This window comes from Labrus bergylta, chromosome 22, assembly GCF_963930695.1.
Source record: "Labrus bergylta chromosome 22, fLabBer1.1, whole genome shotgun sequence".
NCBI lineage: Eukaryota > Metazoa > Chordata > Actinopteri > Labriformes > Labridae > Labrus > Labrus bergylta.
The window spans coordinates 8,476,582-8,498,782 of record NC_089216.1 but is presented as its reverse complement, the minus strand read 5'-3'; the positions used below and the strand labels follow the sequence as shown (position 1 = coordinate 8,498,782).

The 22,201-nt window shown below is 40.8% G+C and overlaps 1 protein-coding gene and 1 long non-coding RNA gene across 5 annotated transcripts; one reads left to right on the top strand and one right to left on the bottom strand.

Annotated features, from left to right (window-relative positions):
• Window positions 1-2,972: 2,972 nt before the first annotated feature.
• LOC110002074 (B cell scaffold protein with ankyrin repeats 1) lies at window positions 2,973-22,168 on the bottom strand. 4 transcript variants are annotated; one of them, XM_020657708.3, is made up of 16 exons: window positions 22,059-22,168; window positions 21,528-21,929; window positions 19,225-19,361; window positions 18,988-19,126; window positions 18,737-18,879; window positions 16,995-17,109; window positions 16,204-16,400; window positions 11,199-11,262; window positions 10,729-10,941; window positions 8,811-8,870; window positions 7,839-8,026; window positions 4,796-4,862; window positions 4,572-4,601; window positions 4,271-4,350; window positions 4,074-4,108; window positions 2,973-3,955 (listed from the first exon to the last, which is right to left on the bottom strand). In XM_020657708.3, exons 1-15 carry the CDS (start codon window positions 22,069-22,071, stop codon window positions 4,100-4,102), a joined length of 1,857 nt encoding a protein of 618 aa, XP_020513364.2. In that variant the 5' UTR covers window positions 22,072-22,168; the 3' UTR covers window positions 2,973-3,955; window positions 4,074-4,099. The 4 variants fall into 4 exon arrangements, with proteins under 4 accessions (XP_020513364.2, XP_020513365.2, XP_020513366.2 ...); XM_020657709.3 differs by having other exon boundaries at window positions 7,839-8,023; XM_020657710.3 differs by having other exon boundaries at window positions 10,729-10,923.
• LOC114921736 (uncharacterized) lies at window positions 6,175-17,162 on the top strand. Its single transcript, XR_003810055.2, has 3 exons — window positions 6,175-6,306; window positions 7,806-7,908; window positions 17,004-17,162. It is a non-coding gene; the product is annotated as an uncharacterized lncRNA (long non-coding RNA).
• Window positions 22,169-22,201: the final 33 nt, after the last annotated feature.

The window sequence follows — 22,201 nt, the reverse complement described above, 5'->3', positions numbered from 1 at the left end:
GTGTTGTTGTCCCAACCATGCAGGTTGAAATCAGTCTGGAAGGTAGAGCACAACAATGCAAAAATATAAATCAGTGATTTCTTTCAAATTCATTAAAGCTAAAGGAAAACGTTTTTTTTTAGAATAATTCTGAGTAAAGATACGTGTTAGAGATGAAAACTCCCGGGAGGAACTTTCCACTTTGTCGATCTCAGCGCGCGATGAAGACAAAGTTGTGCGTCTGATCTCTGCTTGAGTCGTCCTGAACATTAGTAGCATCTCCTGAAGAAAAAAAACCTCATCTTTTAACCAGTCAAATGTAAGACTGTCTCTGCCCCATCTGGTACCTACCTGATGACAGTGGTTACAGACATCAGAAATCACTTTATAGAAATATTAAATCCCATTCCTGTTGGTTTTATTTGGTCATAAAGATACCTCTGTATTCATTTCAGTCTGTTGCATAACCAGCTCTAAACTCCTCACAGGGGCTTGAAAGCAGGAAATAAAAAGGAAGTTAAGTAACAATATATTTGCACTTAGTTACTTTTCACCTTTGCTAAGAAGCCATTAGTCACTGATATGCCAATGGAACTTCTGTATTAGCTAGACTGTTACTGGAATCAGAATCAGCTAATTAGCTGCTTAAAGGAAGTGAGGGTCAATAGGCTGCATTGAACTGGACTCTTCTTTATTGCTCCTATACACCCTACAGTTTACTCGCTTAATGTCTCTATATCCAATCGAAGGTGTCCACATCGACCTCGGGGGGGGGGGGGGGGGGGGGGTCAGCTCAGAACAGTGTGTTCCCATCACAGTCAGGTTCATCTATACTGTATGCGGGGTGTGGATTAGGGGATGAAAGAATGCCACTGACTGTGAAATTGCCTGATTTTTATCGGGGGATGTTGGGGAGCAGCTGTGCTCAATCCTCTGCCCTAATCCTGCGGCCGGAGAGAAACAGACAAGCAAGGGAGCTGTGTGTCGGTGTGGGTTTTTTTTCTTCCCCACCTTGTGTCTGTTGCATGCATACCAAGGTGCATAATGGAAAAGTTCTGAATGGTTGTGTTTAAGCATGCTCCTGCAGCCGACAAGATATACCTGATAAATCATCCCACTGTTTGTGCTCTCATGAGTGTTTTTGCAGCAGTGTGGAACCGGTGGTGTGGCGGGGATGCAGGATGGGGTTTGGCGGATGACTACTTTTGAGCTGTAACAGAAAAAATATCAGCGATGCATTGGCTGTATAATCCTGTCACTACACTATCTGACCAAGCATGCTGCTAGCATAGCGGGGGGAGACGAGATCCAACTAGGAAGTTTGTCAAGATTTTTACAGAATTTCAGTTAATCTGTAAAACAGTTCACACATAAAAGTGTGATCTATTCAGTGCTGGAGGGAACCTTAAGCTGCACAAAGGTTGTTTTTTTATTGTAACAACTGGTCAAAAGCATGCGTGTGCAGTAAATAGGATCATTTACAGGGATCAACCCATGGACATTTATCATCCAAAATCTGTATTAACTATAGAGAACAAATATGCATTCAAGTATCTTTCAGCTAATGGTTTTATTTTATAGTTTATAATAGACCCTCTTTGGATGGATATATAGCTTTCTAGCAATATATGGCATTTGACTTAAACCTAATTCCAGACACAGGAAGCCAATTGAAAGAAGGAAGAAAAAAGTGTATCACAGTTTTATACTCAGCTGCAGGCTGCAACACTTTAGAAGAACTTGATCATTTTAGAAGAATGAAATATGATCAGTGAAAGACGGCAAATCATAAGATAATGTATTCATTACAAGGATGATACGAGCACGACTGGAAAACCTCTTTCATGTTAAAATGAAGTTTAAGTCAAGTCAGAGTTCATTAGCATATCTTAAAAAATGACCACATAATAGCTGCTTGTCCTGCACACTGTAAGGGTCTGCAAAATTGTCCTGTCTGCTAATCAGTCGTTTAATTCAACACTTAAGTCAGTTACCAGAGCAGCTTTATAAACCTTACCCAGTAGGATGTATGAAAATCTTTGGCTAAAGATACAGTGGCAATATCACGCTAACAATCATAATCCAGTATAACTTCAACCTTTGACGTTAATTTTACTATTACCCCTTAAGATTTATGAGTCTTAAACTGTAACAAAATATACACATGTAATAGGAAAATAGAGTCATTATTTTATTAAAAATATTTTAAATTAAGTAGGTGATTCTCTTGTACTGGGACTAAAGTTTTCACTGACTAAAACTTTAATAAATGCACTTAAATAGGCAATAATGACAAAATAAGTGTCTGTTAGTCAGTCAAACTCTTTCATATTTTAAATGTATGGTCTATTTTTACTTTCTTTAAATAACCTTGTTTTTTCAAAGTAGATTTTACAGCATTTCTGTTGTAGTCTTGATGTACTTGTTTCCCACATACAGAACTGTGATTGGTTTGTGCGACGCATGCCACAGAAGCTCTCTCGCTGCTCGTCTCTCTGAGACTGCACGGGGGAATCAGTCCTTGTGGCGGTGCTCGGGTATTTGCATACACGATGAATCGAGGCCTATCTCTGTGGCCACGCCTGACGCACGGACTGAAATGTACTCAGCAGGTGACGGGCAAACATATGCCTCAAATGCCATGGGGTCCTGAAGCCGGATCATCTCCAAAGGCTAACTGGCAGGTCTAAGTAGGGACGGCATTAATACATATTATTCACAAAGAGCATGATTGAACAGAAAAATGTGCCCGGCGTGTACCCAGCTGCTTTGTTGGCACACGGCTCAGTCTCTGCCCGGGTTTCAAGACTGGGCTCGGATTTAGCCGTGCATTCACTGAATTCCCCATGCAGCTCTTATTCATTCATTCAGGCGAAGGCCGGGCTGTACCAACAAACTGCTGTCTGTGTGTGTGTGAGAAAGGCTGTGTGTATTGGTGACAGTCCCTGAATAGTTTGGTACATCACAGCAAATTTAGAATTTTGACGAGTCAATAAAGGAAATGTTTTTATTCATTTCAAAATGCCTGAAACATTTATACGTATGATACATTTTTCTGTGGCGGCTTTACACAGTGAACTTCACAGGAAAATCAAACATTTTTTTAATCTTTCCATTGAGCTAAGTTGTGATAGTTTTACAATTAGCATTTTATTAAATGAATGCATCATTAATGAGAGGATCTTTCATGCCTTGGCTGGTCCAAACCAAGGCGACAGTTTCCTGTTTGCATCCAGGCACAGCATGAACCGCTTCACTGATGTTCTCACCTGCTGCACAAGTATTTTTACACTTGGTTTACATACATAAACATGTATGGAAACATTTCTTTTTCCCATAGAATGCCTCCCAGCCATCAGGAGGTCAGCAGGTGCTCCTGGGCTCACCAGATGTCTTTGGCTGCTTCAAACAGTAAATGTGATGGATATATTTAGAGATAGAGCGCCCTCTATTGGCGAAGATATGAAAGGTTATTCAGGCTAAGATTTGCTGGGGAAAAGATTCCTTTTTTTTCCCTTTCAACCCCTTGTTTATCCATGAATTCATAGTTTTTAAATGTTAACTTTTTGGCTGAAAAACATTCAATAAGTGTTGTAGTACACTTGTAGCAGATGAATTATCTTCGACATGTAGATATTGAACTCACTGCAGAAGAAATAGTCTTTTCTCCAACAGTTAAATCTTCAAAATCAACAAGGTTGTTTCATGTGGGAAACATTCACGGCATTCATTTATTCAAATAAAATATAAAATGAATTAAAAATGGAAATTTGCCCTTATTGTACAGAATGTGAAAACCATTTTCTTAAAACCAGAAAAATACCTCTAAAATCTGTTAGACCTGAATCAAAATGTGACTACATATTATACTTTTAAATACAAAACTTTATGAGTAATACAATTCAAACGACTTGTTAGTTAAACATTTAAATTGCATGATTGATTGAAGATTTCAGTGCATATTGAACAATTGAGCCTGGAAATAAAGAAATAGGACATGATTAATGATCTGGACTCAATCTGAAGTATTACAATGTTTCACATGTTTTCAATCATAATAATTTTATATATATTTAAGTAGTTTTTAGTCTTACCTTCACTATTTGTCGGCTTTGGAAAATTAATTTGACTGCAAAACAAGTCAGAGGAAAACATGTCAGTGGCTTGTCAGGCCTTCATGTGTGTAGTCTGCAAATTCATGCCTATTTAAATCGCACAAACATTATTTTATACATCTTTAAATAGTCATAAAGGTCTGCAAAGCTTCCCTTAGCCAGAAGACTCAACTCACATGCTGTCCTTTAAGCGGCGTGCTGTAAAATTCAGACTCCACTGCCTGGCTTCCTCTTCGACCCGCGTTCCCTGCAACACCTGGAGGGAAATGATCAGAATTGTTCAGTGAAAGGACATAAAAGCATTCATTTAGCGCAAGTGAAACTCAATGGATCAAAACATGGCTGTGGGGATTTGATTAAGCAGCACTTCCCCAAGGATTAATCCCCCACCACTGCAACTGAGAGTTGAGGAACTACAAAGGCTCGCTAACAGAGGTTTTCCTCTGCGCATGCTGAGCTGCGTTTCTAAAGACTTACTCTGAGTTTGATGGACGAGGTCGATTTTATCTGTGGAAAGAGAGGATATCTCAGCTATTCGCAGTTTGAAGTAGTCATTAGTGGCCACATGCTCCAGTGAAACTTTACCAGCACAGAATGGAGTTTATTTATATGTCTAAGTTCCAGGAAAGCAGGTCTCTGCGGAGCGTCTCTGTGATGACAGAAGAGTTTAACCCGCATACCAAGGATGGAGAAATATTTACCGTACACACTGTCATCATCCACTCTGTTGTTGATGGTACTGACTCCCAGCTGACTCGACTTCTTCTCCTGCAGGGACAAAGATCAGACCTTAAAGGTTAGGTCAAGATGCCAAAAACAAAATGTATTTAGTTTGGAAGAAATGTAAACCACAAGAGAAGTGAACATACTAGTTCTTCAACTTCAATGCTCTTTTAGATAACGGTACACTTTTATCTTAACTTTGTCAGAATCTGATTCAGAGTTCACGTCAATAAAGGCGACACGTTTCTAAAAGTTTAAACCTTGTGATCAAACGAGTCTAGTTTGGTCTCTTAGACCGTTGTTTTTGTTTCTGTGAGGTGTGACTTTAACCACAGATCATTTCTACTCACACGTCTAAGATTGGTTTCATTCGAGAAACGAATCAAAAGAAAAATCACAACCACAATCATCCTAATGTATCGTGTTACTCCTTGGACGGGCTCTCTTTGCTACATTGGGAAACCTTTGGATTGCTCTATCAAACTATATAGAAAGAAGTTAAAATCTCTCCCATACATCACCTTACCAATATAACAAGGACCTTAAATCACTGGTAATGTGTACATTTTAAGACAGATTTCGAATTTCATTTATGAAGGTTAGAAAGTTAAGATTGTATCGGAGTCGCCTATTTGTGAGTTTTTTTATTGGACGTCACCGCCACCGGACTCATGCTGGTTATTGAGACTCTAATGTAAACATTTGCATTTTAGGAAAGACACATTAAAAAAAAAACACATTAGCCTTCTTATTAATATCAGCCATGTTCTCACCACCTCTTCCAGTCTGTTGATTCACCTTCATTTTAACCCTCCTGTCATGTTAGACCCTGCCACTCCCATCTCCCCGGCCCGATCCCAATCTCCATCCTTAAGCCTCGGGCACTAAACACTCACCGACTCTAAAGCTGTGAGGGCTTGAGACGGTATGAAAAAAAGAGTAATGGCACACACTATCATGACATCACACGCTTGGAAACAAGATGTTCCATTATATAATAAGCCATAAAGCCCATACCTCCAGAATTTATTGTATTTCTTTAATTACAATGTTTGTATATTTTATCATTCTATCAAAAAAGCTGTTACACTCTGTGAATGTTTGACTGGAAGACACAAACATCTCTCTAATGTGCTTAAAAATCCACAGCAGTAAATAACTAAGCTTCATATTGTCCCATAATTTTATTTGCGTGACGATTTCCTCCCCCACTTCCATACTTGCATACATAACATTTCCTCTTTTCTTTTTTTTCAAACCCTGATTACTGCTTCAATATACTTGTGGTAATTTGCATAATTTGCCATTGAAAAGTCTGCATCAGATCCCTCACACACCTGACGATTTCACAGTGGGACAGCACGGAGCTCTCACACGCTTACCGGGGGAGCGAGCCTCAAAGTCCCTTTCCTCTTATGCGTCACCACCTGCTCACCTTTTTCCACTGTCTCCTCTAAAATGCTTACAACTCAGTAATGGTGATGAACAGGTATGATTTTAAATGTTGTCATCAGTAGAATAGTACGGCAGATAAGGCATGGTTTCATTGATTTGATGTGAGACAGGAGACGTCGATCAATTACAGTCTATGCAGAAAGAAAACATCTCACTTCACAGAGAGCACCTCATGTTTAGTTGACCAGATGTTCCAGTTTAAAGGCATTTCTTTCTGGTTTGGGTGTGGAATATTCTTGGATCTTATACTTTCTCATGGTCTAGCCCTGCTTTTTTATCCCCTGCCTGTTCAATTCGGCCTTTCTTTGTTTGCCTGCCTGGTTTTTTTTTTTTTAACCTTGGCCTGTCTTTTGAGTAAGTGCCATTTATCATCCGTAAGTATAGATTTTGAAGTTGTGTTTCAGGTCTAAAACCGTGCCAACACACTTTTTCTTCAACATTAATTCATACCGTTGTTTAACATGCTCTGAAATGCTCTTTCCCAGCTGCCTTTTTAGATGAGTCAGCTGAAAAGCACAGGTGTTACTAATATCATTAACAATGAAGCAGCTACATGGAATTCAGCCATCATCAATTTTATGACTTACACCTGTGTGTTACCTACTGTGAAGTTTCAAAATGTGCTGCATAAAAAAAAAAAAACATCTCTCTGGACATCTGGAAGTGCAGGACTTTAGTGTAAATCAATATTCACATAAGTCTATTGTCATGGCGACAGACACAGTCCCCCCCCTCCTCCACACCTTCTTTCTGTCCTGTTTGCTATAAATCAGCTCTGGCAACTCCTGTAATTCCCTCGCCAACCAGCAGGTGTCCTCAGCTGGCTCTCTGTCAATTTGATTTGTTCTGGCCTGTCTCGTGAGAGAGGTTACACAGCCATACAAAATGTGTCTGAGCTGACAGTACCATGATTTATTTATTTGCCTTTATGTGTAAAATTAACATACTGCACATTGAACACCGTATCTAAGTACAAGATGTTTGCACTCACCATCACCTTGCACATTATTTGCTGCACAATTATACCAGTCCTCCATTGCACCGGTTGTGCATATGTTGTTTTAATATAGTTTAAAAAATATATTTTTGCATCTTCTGTTTAAGGTCCTGACCGTAGGAGTACTACTATACATAACAAATTACAAATTGTATGTGTATTATAGACTAACTTGGCAAGAAACCCAATTCTGAATCTGATTCAAATTAGTCTGAATATAAAATTCAATATGTTTATATATTTGCTATACCAAGACTGTCCTGTTTGGTAAATACAAAACATTATTCCTCGCAAGGTTAGCAGATGAATTAGGTGACCTATCACTGATCACTATTTCATTGCGTGTTTAAAAGAGGCTCTGAATGTGCAACACCACCCACACATGCAATAACATTTGTATTTATTATACTAAGAAGGGTAGAAGTGTTTTCACATTCCCATGTGGGATTAACCTGTTAACTGTGTTTGCAAAGCATAACCAGCAGATGCTTCTTGTGCAGTTACGTTACAGCTGAATTTATTTCTTTCAAATCCAGTGCGATTGTGATCAGTGTGTGCGATCGCTGCACCTCCTGGATGTTATCGACTGCCTTCTGGCCCCGCTGCAGGTCGCTGGAGCGCTCCAGGTTCCCGTCCACGGTGAGTGAACCTGCCTTCACCCTCTGCTGGAGCTCAGTGAGCGGCTGAAGCCCGTTCCCCTGGTTTGGCAAGAAGGTGTCATAGGTGGAGGAGATGCTGTCTTCTCTCCCGTGTGCTGCTTTGGAAACACAATAAAAAAAAAAAACATGCGTCTACCACATGTAAGAACAAGACAAAAGGCTGCATTATGATTAAGAAATAGCTTTAAGTATTCTTCTTTTCTTGATTGTTTAAAATAAGGCAAGATTGGGTATACACTGAACTCAATTTAGTGTCCCCCTATAAAGCAAAGCAAACATTTGGTTCTTTCATTTGGCACTCAAATGTGTCACCTGCTCTTTTTATTGCTCTTTTTAAGCAGCAATAATCCAGTGTGATTGTGATCACCCCCATAATGCGCACTACAATTTTAATGAATTTAGCAAAACTGCCTATAAAAAAAAAAATTCACATTAACTAATTCAACCTAGTAGGATATTTGAACATGTAATGACGAGGGGAGAAGTTACAGGAAAATGACTGGCACAGTAAAAGTCCCGCTGTTACAATCTTCAGACCTCACAGTGATAATAGTGATTCTGCACAGAGGAGGGAATACAGGGAGGCTTTTTGGAGGGAGCGGGGCCAGCAGATATAAAAGAAATCTTCCTGCTGTACCACACATTTTGTGATTTATTTATTTTTAACTCCAAAACTAATGACTGCAACTTCATGCTTGAGCGTTAATAATGAGCAGAAAGTGGTGACAGAAGCTCCCATGTCCTTGCATGGTAACAGGTCTGAATGTGGATCTTTATTTGCAAGATATACCGAGTTAAATTTAATACATATTTGTCTCTATTCTGATAATGGCACTGTATCAAAAGTGTGTATCAATGCCTAAAAAGTCACATAGCACGCACCTTGTTTGGTGGGAAGTGAATACAGATCAGCATTCCCCAGTGGTGCCTTCTTCTGGAACACTGTGAACACAATGCAGCTTATAATGACCAAGTCGGTAAACTATTTCATATAAAGTTTTTTTTTTGTCAATATAATATATTGTAGATGTCGCAAGCCTGCCAGATGCTACAAAATGTTTAAAAAAAAAAAAAATTAAAGCTGCTGTAATTCAACCATTTTTCCACAAGATGGCGACACACCCTAAACTAACAAACAACAAATTAACTTAAAATCGTGACATAATAAAACGTCATCCTACTAATGTTAACAAAACAACAACAACAACAACAACACTCATGTTACTGAATGGTCATGTGTGTGAAATTCCCAAGAGTTGTTAATCAGGATGTTAAATCTGTGTTTCTTTCTGAGAAAGACACACACACACACACACACACTCAGTCAACTCTGGATTGAATTAGTCGCTCAGAAATGATGCTTTCAGTTTGGTAGTGAGCTGTCAGAATGAAAGGCTACACTGTGTGGCTGTCAGAGGCGGTGGATCTGCGGCTATATGACCAACGCTGGAGTAGAATTCAACATCCACACCCTGCCTCTGACTTCTTCTTCCTCCATGACAACATCTCTCTTTTCCACTTCATGTTCAATCTCTCTGTTTTTTTTCTGCACACAACGAGAAATCAGGCTTGATTCAGATTGAAATGTTGAACAGAGTACTGCTGCAGATGTGTCACGTGACTGTGGCTATTACTTTGGAGTGTGTACATTGCTCAGTCCGTGCATGGTAATTCCACTCTGTTGGATTGGATTTCACTCAGCAACATTTCAGTCTCATCAGGGCTCGAGACGTCGCCGCTAACAAAAGAAAACTCCTCATTATTTCCACTTTGTGCATTGGTCTCCAATAACTGGCTCCTCTCCTAATCCTCCAGCAAGCCTCATCTCTTCTCTCACATCTCTCACTGCGGCGGTGGGAGTAAGGAGCAAAAAATGTGATCCTTGTGTGGTTTGAAGCTGCACTGTCTCAAGAGATGGAAACCTCAAAATCCCTCGGCTTCTTTCTCTTGTGCGCTCGGGGGACAAGGACGATGGAAAACATGTGTAATGACTTATTCTGGCTGACTTGGCCTTGGTTTTGGCCAAGATTGGTTGCAGATGGTAGCCTGGTAGTTCCCTCTCTGGTTGGGAGAGCTGAGGAGAGTTCAGTGGTGCACTCAATTTCCCTATTTGTTTTCATTTTTTTTTTTTTAGTCCTATTGGTCAGAGCGTTCGGCCTACCGGATGCAAGCGAGCTCAATAAAACACTGCAATGACGGGAGAAGCAGCCTGTTGCACTGTTTAATCATTATGTGTGTTTTTGAATACATAAGTGAAATATTATCTGTGCTAATAATGACATAATGGATGCATTTTTAAATAAGCTATGGAAAAACAAAGTCACAGCCCTATTTTAAATGATTTATAAGCCTTAATAATACCAGTCACTTTTGGATGTTTCATCTTCATGAAATATTCAAGCTGCTGAAATTGAACAGTTAGGGGCTGTGGGCTCTTGATGCAGGCAAATGGTTCTTTTCTCTCTCTCTCTCTCTCTCTCTCTCTCTCTCTCTCTCTCTCTCTCTCCTCGCTTTTGTTTGTTTTGCAGCACGGAACTGCCGTGTTCTCGTGGTTTATGGGATCAAAACAAACTGCATCGCAAAAAAAAAAGAAAAAAAAAGCCTGTACTGCTTTTATTCAGCAGCACTCCACTCCACAATGGCAATGCACATTCCAGGCACTTCCTCCCTCCCACATGATCTCCCCAACTCCCCTTCACATACTGTGCATAACTTAGTGTTGCTTTTTTACTCCAAATCAGCTCCATCATTGCTGTTGTTTGGAGGGCGCAACAAAAAGAAGCAAGTGTTTATGAGTTACCTTTAGTGATGTACGGGGTTCTGTCCTCCTTCACATGGCTGCTCTCAGGCCGAGGAGTGGGTGCCGGTGGGCGATTGGCGATAACAACAGCGTTTGTTGAGTTCAGCATGCTGTCATATTCATCATTCACCTCCAGTGGTGCGTAGATCTCCTCCTCCTCCTTTTCCTTCTCTCCTTTTTGCTCTTTGTGCACATCTGTGAAAGAGGGAGTCCCTAACGCACATAATGTTTACTGCATCACTTCGCTTAAGTCATGATGAAATTCTGCATGCTGTTTTTTTTCTTTTTTCTTTCATTTCACAGCTAATCGGAAGCAGCTCCACATGGTGCTCACATCAGCGCGGGGGGAAATATTCAGTGGTCGTAAATGACCGGCAAACCCAGCATAATGATGCGGTGGAAAATAAAAACAATGTCATTACGGGCTTCTCTTTGTCCTACTTCCACTTCCCATCAGTCCTTTCACTCACCTGCGGCGCACATCATTTCGTAAACGCTGGAATCGCCATTGTCCTCGCCAGCGTTGAACATATTCTGCAATAAGAGAGCATGAAGAGGTGCCTAAATGCCTACCCAAATCACAAATAAACAGCTTTAAAGAAGCTATTTAGACCTCAAGGGGAGACATGTCTAATATGTGACATAAAGGCCATGGTTTGCTTTGTTAAAGTGGATTTTTGGTTGTGTTTTTGACAAATCTTCATGTTGTTTTCTTAAGAATGTGAATCCATCCTCGCTGTCATCCTATTTTCTCACCTGTATCCTCCTTCCAATTCACAATAATGGCACATAAAAGCTAGGCTGATTATCCTCCGAGCACTTTCTAAGCTCTTTCTCACAACAGGACGTTAGAGGACCTGCCTCTACGTCCTCTTGTAATGTTCTGTGTTTTCATGTCAGGTGTGACAAAGTCCACATCGTTAATTGAGCTCTCCCATAACTGCATCTGCTAGGACTTGACTTGGGGAACAGCATTTTCAGAGTCACCTCTCTCATAGGTATTAGAGAGGTGTGCTGTAACCCTGCCTGCTGGCTAACAGAGAACAGTTTTTCCCTCCGACAGCAGAGCTGCTGCCGAATCGGCCCTATTTGCTAATAGCATGCTGAGGAACAGACAGGGGTATGATCAGGGTAATTATGAAATCAGACAATCTTCCCCTTTCAGTCCAAACATATCATTTAGCGAGCAATTCAAGACCATCAGCTTGATATCTAGACTGCATCCTCGATTAGACCGACACTGATGTTTCTGCCATATTTGAACTTCTGATCAGGATGTGAAACACTGAAGAGTTGCTTCATTCATTTTGAAATATTACGTGGTTAGATTTTCTCCAACCAAAGTGAAATCCTATCAATGTCTTTATTACTGTGTATGAAAACAGCTGTGAAAGCATTCAACATGTAATGACCTCAAAATATCTATGATGTATTGTATGATATTGTTGTAGTATTACATTTGAATCCATTATAAGCTGAAAGAAGATAAGGCCTAGATTGCAAAAATCCCAATCAGTAATCTAAATCTTGCAGGTTATATGTGATGCATCTCCCTTTGATCATGCTATCCTCCATATAACCCACCACACTGTGGGCAGTTTCCAAGCAACACAGCCACTCGTGACTCAATTACAATAATACACTGTTCCTGGTACTGCAGATTACTTATTGACTGCCATGAATCCCTTACTAAACAGTGGAGGTTCCTAACAGGCCCAACAGGTAGAGAGGACGGGTTAATTACCGTCACAGCTTGAACATTCAAATACAATAGTTGGATGCTGTGCTTAAGCTCCGTGCGGTATTTTAAAGAGGTGATTTCTGGACAGGGAAGGGTATTTATTTACTAAACGCAAGTGCTAAATCATTTTTACAGATGTTTGAAACTGCAGGAGCCCCAGGCATTCCAGACAAATTCAGTTTCACTGCTGCAATCCGAGCAGCAGTGCTTCAGACTAAACAGCGGGCATGATTGTGTTAGAGGGCGCACAAATCTCAAGCAAATCTAGTGAAGGATAAGGAGCATAAGTCTGTTTTCAGCAGCTGAAATGGTCAATCCACAGGACCGGCTCGTCTCGGGTCACAGTGCCAGCATGCTGGTTTGACATAGGGGTATAAAGATCAGGAAACCTTCCACTTAAAGACAGGGCAGAAAAAAAAAGTCTTTAGCATGGGGGACAGAAGAAGTGGTCAGCACAGCAGGCGGAGAAACACTTCACACTTCTGTAAGACCATATCATCTCTAGTAGATTTTCTTCAAAGTTGTTTTAAGCCAAACTTGTGTTCTGGAATACTTTTAATAACTGAGCTAAAAAAAACGAAAAAAAAGAGACAGTGTAAAAAGTCCCCACAGTCAGTAGGACTCATCATACAGAAACCATGAATGCCTAGGGGGGTCCTGGGCCTAACTTATTTAACTAGATTAGAAAAACCTTTGCCAAGGTGGACGGCTTCATACGCTGGTGACCGTGAATAAATAAAATATCTTGATGACAATCCATTGGATAGGTGTTTCAGTCTGGATTCTGGGGATTCTTCCTTGAGGTATCTTAGCTTAAAACAAACCGAAATGTGTATGATTGATCTAAATGACAGCATACCTTCTCAATGCAGCTCATAGCCTAAGGGAAGAAAACTGTGTCTTTGTCCTTATGGCCATGACCGTATCATTCAAATGATAGTCAAATCAGTGGAGTTTGTTGATAGTGATGGTGCAGTCCCAGACCATGCAAACATTACATGCAAAACAAGGACAGTAGAATCAGGACTGTAGAGTATGGGATGCCACTAATTTGGTGCTCCTATGTTTGTAGGAGTATTTGTATACAAACGCAGCATGCAGAACACAGAACAGAACACTTTCAAGATAATTTGTATTTACATCGGAGAGCGCACAGTGAGATCTTGATAGCAGAGGAGTCCATGTAGTGCCAAGTGACACTCAGCCAAATGTGTGACTCAGTATAAGAACAAAATATTAAATAATGTGTGTTTGTGTTGGTAATTACTCTGAGCAGGCACAATATTGCAGCGTGAGGACGTAAACATGGTAGATAACTCTGTAGCGTTTTTTTTTTCTATATTTGTATTCTAGTTATGCTCTCCCTGAATAATTCAGCCTTCCCCTCTGGAGCAGTTCACAGCTAATTAACAAAGAAGTGCGGTGCCAAGGCAGACTAGTGGATCTGACGCAGGCCTTGTGAGTGATTCAGCCTGTGTATGAAGCATGGGACCGATCCATCTAGGATTTATTGACATAGTGCTGCTACCCTGACGCCCAAATCACTGATGCATCATGGGTTGATTAATTGGAGGTAGGGGGGAAACGCTGCAGATGAGTTAATGAAAATGCCTTGCAGAAAAAAAAAAAAAAACGAGCGAGAACAAATCCCACAATGCTGACTCTTACCCTCCATGTTAGCACCAAACAAGAACAGTATGTCTGTAGTTTGAGCTGTCAAGACAAATTTTAATTACCCTTCAAGAAACACACCGCGTAGAAATGTCAACGTCGGATCTGTCTGTTATTTTACAACTATAGGCTTGTAGAAGTCCCCGTGGGGAGACCTCTGTTTGACTCGGCTGCTCCTCGGTTGCCTCCGAGTCTCACAGCGAGCACTTTGACTCACTAGAGCGATCTGATCAAACCTTGCTCCATCTGCAGTCACTCTCAATTAGCGGTGTTGCTAGGGGGGGATTAATACATTTGCAACAGCTGTTGGAGTGTCTAAACGTCCCCAGGGGGGGGATTCTCAATATGTTGATCCAGACCATCAGGGAAAGTAAAAAGCTGTCAGTCTTAAGGGGAGATGGGAGATAAGAGCGGAGATTTCCACATGAATGAATGAGCCGCGTGCTACTATCTGTTACAAACTGGTGTACGCACACTCACAAGTTATTCAACGGGTGACACAAGCTTAAAACGATCAACCCCACCAAGTGAAGACAAATGTTTAATTTGTCCAGGTTTTGAATGATCAATCCCTCAGGTTTTTTTCATGTTGTGCTAAAAGTTCTCTATTGCTTTTTTTTTTTCTGTCACATTTTTGATTCAGGACTTTCAGTTACTGTATAACACCAGTGCTGTAGTTAATTCCTCTCTCGCTGGGCGTAAGATGAGTAGATGAATACCATGTTAAGGACTGTACTGGTTTTGTAGCTAATCACTTGGCAGAAAAAAATTGAAATAGCTAGCCTGGCTTAGTCCAAAGCTAAAAAACAATCTGCCCAGCAACAACTCAAAAAGTGTGTTTTTTCTATATTTGTATTAACCAACCAATCAAAGTAATGTCTTTCCAGTTTCAGCTGCAGCAGTTTACTTGGGATACGTAGAAGAAGCTTCTGGGTAGCATTAGCAATATATAGCTAAGGCTTGGCAAAGCAGGTTATTGGCTGTTACATGGAGGTAAAAACAAAACACCAGAGACAAGTCACACCAAAAACTAAACACCCCAGGAGACACTGTAAATACTTTCTTACTTAACTTTTTGAGAGAACAAATAAGATAGTTCTAGGAACTGGAAAGATCAGTCAGTGATAATGTCCTCACTGCCTGATAGAATTTGAATTGAAAAAGGAAAACATTATGATGCGAGTGTCCTTCATGCCTATCAAATGAATGTATGAACATGCGTGCAATGGAGCTATTTAATGTGTTGCTCTTGTGTTCGTGTATCCACAATGTGAAATGGCTTTAGAGTGAGGAGGCTCTGGATATTAACACGAGAGAATGGCAGCCATTAGGCAAGAAAATCTCAACATTAGTGGCTGCTTTAATTGTCTGAATGTATGCAGACGACCCTGCGCTCTGAACCATTGTGCATGCATGAACAAACACAGCCTTTCTAATGTCTGTGGGGGAGTTCCATTAGGAACCTCACAGGCCGAATATATTCAGGATAAGAGGGGCGGGGGGGTGTTATCATCAATTCTCTGTCTGTGACATGAGCTGGATGAAAAAACACTGGTTAGGAGGCAGCGAGGTCACCCCTGACACACAGGTCACTCTCAGTGCTCTCCATCTTTCCATCCTCTCCATTCTGTTCATTATTGATAAAGCACCACTCACTCAGAGGCCTCACGCTGTATTGGTGTTCGTTATAGCATTCCTGAGTGCTGCACTTCTTCACCTTAGCTTGTGAAATCTCACAAGCCTAAGGTGCATTGTGTTGTTTTTCTCTGCCGTCAGCGACAAACTGTAAACTATAGAATTCCATTCAGATGACATGAAGTCCAACCAGACAAATAATCTCATTAGGGATGTTTTAATTAGCCCACAAATCACTTAACATGAGCAGCTGTCATCAGATATCGACACTTTGAGGAATGTCTTAATTGCATGGAGGGTCAGAAAAAGCTAAAAGAATCATTTCCAACAAGGATGAATTCCAACTGGAGTGAGATATGCAAAGCTAATAAAATAAAAACTCTGTGGATTGGGTGTGAGTTGCAAATGGTCCATAAGGAAATAGTTACCAGTGTTTCCTTCAATAGGACATGTAGCTCTGTATGGCCTTGATGTTTGGCAATCTCAGCGGGAGTCTGCCTGTGGCAATTGGCTGTGCGCAGGGCTCGCTCGGCGCCTGGACACTGCAGGAGGAGGCTGGAGACTCTCTTTAGTCCATACTGGGCAGCAAAGTGGAGGAGTGTTGGTACTTCTGCGTGGTGGAGCTCTAATGGGGGGAGATTTGGCGGTTTCGATCAGGTGAAAATAACTCTAAAAATCAAGCTGTACACTGAAAACACCACTTGTAACACTTCTGCTACAGATGATAACTTGAAGTTGACCCCGATGCAATCTAACACCATCAGGAGAGTTGAAGAAAGGCACCTCGGAGGCTCTTATTGACTTGTTTATCATGGAGACGTTTCCCTGTGCCCTTTTTAGCAGAGTTAAGGATCAATCTCAGAGGCTGATGAAGCCATCAATCTGCCACATAATGAGCCCAGCAATAATGGAGGGCTTTTCCTTTTCATGGCGGATAATGTGCATCATGCAACAAGAACGCCTTCCAACTGTGAGAAGTCTGTTCAAACCACATTGTTTTGCATGAACACATGCTCTGAGGGCAAGGAGCGGAATAAATGGACATTCGGTTTTGCTGTAGGCATTTGTATAATTACTTTTTTTGATAAGTACTTCCAATTTCTCCTCTCCTGCTCCAGCACTTGTGGTTAGATCTGATGTTAAAGTGATGGAAAAATGTAGAGGCTGTATAACTAAGCACATGTGTACAGATTTGAGAGATTTTTTTTTTTTTTTTTACCTCTTTCAGGTGTGTTTTCACTGTTCAGTCCCTGAAAGCCTCCGGTGGGCATTCCCTCCAACAGCATCGAGGACAACTTCTGATCCAACCTCTCCACAGACGACTCCTGAAAAGCCTAAAACAGAGAAAAAAGACAGATTGCGAGCACGCCAGAGGTTAAAATAACGTCTGCAGGTAAGGCTGCAAAGAAAAACAAATCTACAAAAGTGAAAACTAAAACTTAAAAAAATGGTTTCAGCTTGAAAAATAGTCTAATGGTCAAATTATATAAGAGACATAAGGTAAGCAGACAGGTTAACTATAATCACTAACGCTTAAGCCCAACTGAGCAAGAGTTTTATTTGAAATTCACTTGGCAAAATCAACTCTTGGCTCTGCTCGAGTTTGCCTTTTCAGCAGAAGACACCTAATCAAATCAAGTGTTCATGACTGAACGAAGGCTGAAACCTGCCGTCTCTTCAGTTCCAGAGAAGAGACTGTAAACGGTAGCTCACATAAGCATTTAGATATATGCTGACTCAATGCATCTTCTTTATTGGCTTGAAGTGGATCAGATATAGGCAGCGTTTTTGGGCGGCCATTGACTAATTTCTATAGCGGAGTTTCATAATGATGAGTCACAAAGTAATTTAAATGACCTCTGAAGACTTTCCTGTATTGAGAAAAGAGAAAATCGCTCAGCTGTCAAATGAGCTTATTACATCACTTAACCAGTTGTGAAAAATGTTATTTCTATACATTTCCAGAAGTTAGAAGTTTAATGTTCGGAGGTTTATACTTCACAAACTATACTGTAATGTAGCAGTAGTTTTTGGTCTTAGTCTAGTTCTCTTTATTAAAAAAGTTCAGACATATTACTGCACGTCCCATTATATTGTTGCTGCGCAAAATACACTCTGGGATTCTGCTGATGGGTTCTTGGAACTGCATCAGGGTGGATTGCATTCTGCTCCGTCTGCTCTCCACACACATGGAATTTGTGCCCAAAGTCAAAGCCTGCTAATGTGCTAGTAGACAATACTACTCAGACCACAAGCAGTAACCAGAACACTTCTGTTATCAGTTTTTGTCTGGTAATGGCAAGAGTTAAGACATTCTGTTTAAAAAAAAAAATCACAAATTAACATGAAAATAATTGGCCCACTTTGAGGAGTTATTACTGCACATTAGTAATAATATTCAGCCAAGAACCTTTAGTGAGTACCTCTCACTTATTTCACATCAGTTGGGATTCAAAGTCATTGTGACAAGTACGCCTTTTTGTAACGGTATAACAAGACCCCAAAATGTCATTTTTATGTTTAAAATTATTTTATTTTCTTAAAATTCTTTTTTTGTTGACTCTTTTCATCTACAAAGATTACAAATACATCAAAGAAAAATTGTTAAACTGAAAAAAGCAGAGACTGACATGTCCTGACATTTTGTCCCTGGTACTGGTCAAGCTAGCACAAGCACTAAAAAAGCACTAAGTCCTAATATTGTCCTTTTTATAGCATTCATTTGCTAGACCTGTTTGGTAACAGCAATGGTTGACTGTGGCTCAAGTGTCCTTGATGGCCAGGTAAATACCATGTATGGACGCTCAAATCCATTTGTGTTTGAATGTTTGCAAATGGGGACTTCCATGCAAATTGTGCTGTTCCTGTATAAACACAACTCTTTTTTAAATATGCTGCCTTTTGGTCAAGGCCAAAATGGTTGGGCTTATTTAAGGTAATGTTTTCAGATGTTGGGTTTACCTGACACATAAAATCCACAGGGTCTGCAGCCCTGGCCAGAAGGCAGGTTATTTCCTCCATGTTGGTGTAGTACTGCAACTGTGCCTTGCTCAGCGGCACTCCATTGATATACACAGTAACTCCAACATTTCCTCCTGGAAAATCTGCAAAAATATATAGAAACCATTGTGCATTAAAACTGAATGTTTAAGGTGTAGGTTTTATAGGTTGCTATTAATGACACACTCGTGATTTCTTATTATTTCGTTCACCTGGTGCATTGATGCACAGGATCTGCTCGTTCCACCGGACAGGCTTCACTCTCACTGTCTGATTCTCACCAGTGAACTCAACCTCGGTGTCGCTGCCAGCCGCCTCATTTTTCAAAAGAATGAACACTTCCATGGAGCTCTGCCAAGAATTCAGTACAGTGAACTGCAGTGTAATCAATGCTGTGGATGCTTTATGAAAAAAGGAACGGTTTACTACTGACTACACGAGTGTCTCACCCCGCAAAGCACTCTGGAAGGAACGACCACCACGCTTCTTGATGTGTCACTGTGGGCTTCAGTCGACTGCTTTTGTGCCATGTTTTCCTCTGATCTTGTTGGTTTACATGTTATAGGGTTGACATTTGCTGTGGAGGCTGACACGCCCAAAAGAGATGAGACGTAAATCATTAAAGGAAGTTGTGCCTGCAAAAGACGTTTCAGATACCATAACCTTTAACAGTACTGGATGTTAAGCATGTTCCCTGGGAGATGAATCATACTGACTTTATTAGTCCTTTGTCTTTGGTTCAAAGTGAAAAATCTCAAAAATAGAGAAAAAGAATTACAATTTAATTTAGGAAACAAGGTCAAGTTATCTGTAGATAAAAGATTACTGTGTTTTTCTGACCAACATGCTGAAACTATATCATTCCCATTAGGCCTCAGCTTGACTGTCTTTAATGCAGATTAGCAAATACTTGCATGCTGAAAAAGATTGGTGAAAATAGTAAACAATACTCCTTCCAAGCACAAAGCAAAACATTATATTTCTGGCATGATAACAATATTATGCTGCCGTCACGTGCTCCTCGGCGATATCGATTTTACTGCATTTACAAGTAATGAGCACACGAACGGCCCTTCCAAAGTCGTAATTACGAGCGGGAAATTGGGACATTTCTATGAAACCCGAGTTGCCGACATCTGCAACGGAAAAACACTGAACAGCGTCCTTTTTTTTGTCGCTTTTTTTTTTTCCGACCAGAGCTTTTAAATGCGTGTATGTCGTCATTACGAGTGCAAAACTGGGACGTACCATATTTCAAAAGGAGCATGTGAAGGCAGCATTACTGTGAGGATGTTAACGCCCAGCTGTACCTCAGTTACCCCACAGACAAACCCTCTGGTTCCCAACCCAAGTCCCTACAGACTTGAGTTACTGCTGCCCCTTCATGTGTGATATGAAATTCAAAAAAATGTTCAGGTCCTGAATGCCTCGAAGCACTAACCCCTGCACCACCGCGCAGCCTAAATCAACGCTTAAATACCTTTATGAAACATGTGTTTTATTTCTTTGACATTAGTGTTTACACACTCAGTCGTGAAGTGCACTTTCTTCCCCTGTGAACACAAAAGCTCATTGTACGCCCACAGGTCTGTTGTATGAGCTAACAAACAAACAAACAGCGTCCTTTATGAATAGGGAAGTGTACTTCTGGGTTAAAATATAACTGTTGGTGAGATCCTGGCCTGATCCACTTCACTGTATCAGTGCAGTGAAGTGATGCAGAGTGCACTTGAATTTGCATGTCATGATGAGTAGTCAGTGGTGACCAAAGAGGAAAGACGGGCTATTTGCATCAGATGTTGTCCCTGCACACCTGTTTAAATACAAGCCCCCCTCCTCCGCTTTATGAGCTCATACAAATAGTGCCATTAGGAAGAACAAGGAAGGGGGCAGAGGAGAGTTAGAGGGGCAGATGTGGACATGCTACATATGTACCAGTTTCCCCCAAAGACGTCTCCGAAGCTGCTGTTCAAAAAATATTGGATGTCAATCTTCAGCGCACACAAAGAAGTCAGTAAACAGGTTTCCAAGCTGCTGCTCAGGCATGCTCACAAATAATGAGCATTCTTTTCTGCTCACACCTCCAGCAGAGGAGCAGCAAGGCCATGTGACATTTTTCCTGAAGGAAGGGTTTGTTGAAGAGGGATTCTGTTCTGGGTTTGCGAGACTGGAATGCAAATTAGGAGTCAGTTCTGGTTTATTTTGCTGTCATGCATTTGGATGTTCGTCACGCCGAGTGTGTTATATTTTGTCCCTATTAAGAAAAAGAGATATCAATTGACAAGTGCCATGACTACAAAAATGATGCCTGAGGCTCTAATATTTTGATTATAATTTAGTATTCACGGAAATAATTTACTGATTGTAACATTAGAATTTTTGGTTGGTACTTTAATGCATATTAGTCACATTAAATTCAGAGATTCAAATTATGTTTAATAACATTTTTCCTGAAACCCAACAAGGTTCCAGGAAAAAAAAAAAGAATTAGCTCAAGATATCAAATCTAAGAGCTACAGGGGAACTCTAGTGGGATTTCTTACCTCACCCTTTTTCATAAGCACAATTGAATTGACAATTAATTTGTTCTGCTCATGTTAGTAGAGGTCTTCATGTTACATTTCTTCAGTACAGCTAGTCATAGTTGATACAAAATCAACCCTCGATTTGGGCCGAGACAACACATTTATCTGCAGGAGGTCTCTGATATTTAGGGGTTAAGCTCTACACATTTCTTGAACTAACGCCATACCTTTCTTCACAATATCAGTGACAGCAGACAGGTATTCATGAGCATCTTGTTCACTGGAGATCTGCAGGCACTCGTCTGCGTTCAGGGGCACCAGCTCCAGCAGCGGGGTCAGACTCTCCACCCCGCACAGCAGAACCACCACATGAGCTGCAGGACTCAAAACACGGGCCAGGAAGAAGCGCTGCATCTGACTGAGAACCTCCAGCATGCCTTTGGAGAGGATCAGGAGCTTGCAGGTGTACTCGGCCAGCCTCGAGAAGTCGTCCAAACGCCGCCCCGCTGGCGCTGAAGCGATGTCATAGCAGCAGATCCCGGCCTCTGAGATTGGACCAGTGAAGACTGAGTGCAGGTAGGTGGCCCATTGCTCTGCCTCTGTCTCATAGATGATTAACAGCTCCTTAGCTACAAGAAAACATCGTATTTTGTGGAAATGTCAGCAAATATTCCCAATAACTTTCTGTTTTTTAAGTTTTCTATATTATGAGGAAAACATGATATTCTTTATGTATAGATTTCAAAGGGACAGCTTACCTGTCTGGCTCATGGCTACAGTACTGTTTCTCCGTGTGTGTCTCTCTCCACAGTGACATGGAAAACAGGGCTGCTATTGTTAGGAGGAACTCAGATAAGAGGGAGTTTCCTGCTACACTACAACAGAAAAAGAAATGATAACA

Bases quoted from the DNA above. Each gene is read 5' to 3' on its own strand.
- LOC110002074 (XM_020657708.3), bottom strand. The intron at 17,110-18,736 runs GTAAACCCAACA...TCTCTGTTTTAG, and splicing joins CTGTGGATTTTATGTGTCAG to GCTTTTCAGGAGTCGTCTGT. The intron at 4,863-7,838 runs GTGCAGCGATCG...TTGTCCCTGCAG, and splicing joins CAGTCGATAACATCCAGGAG to GAGAAGAAGTCGAGTCAGCT.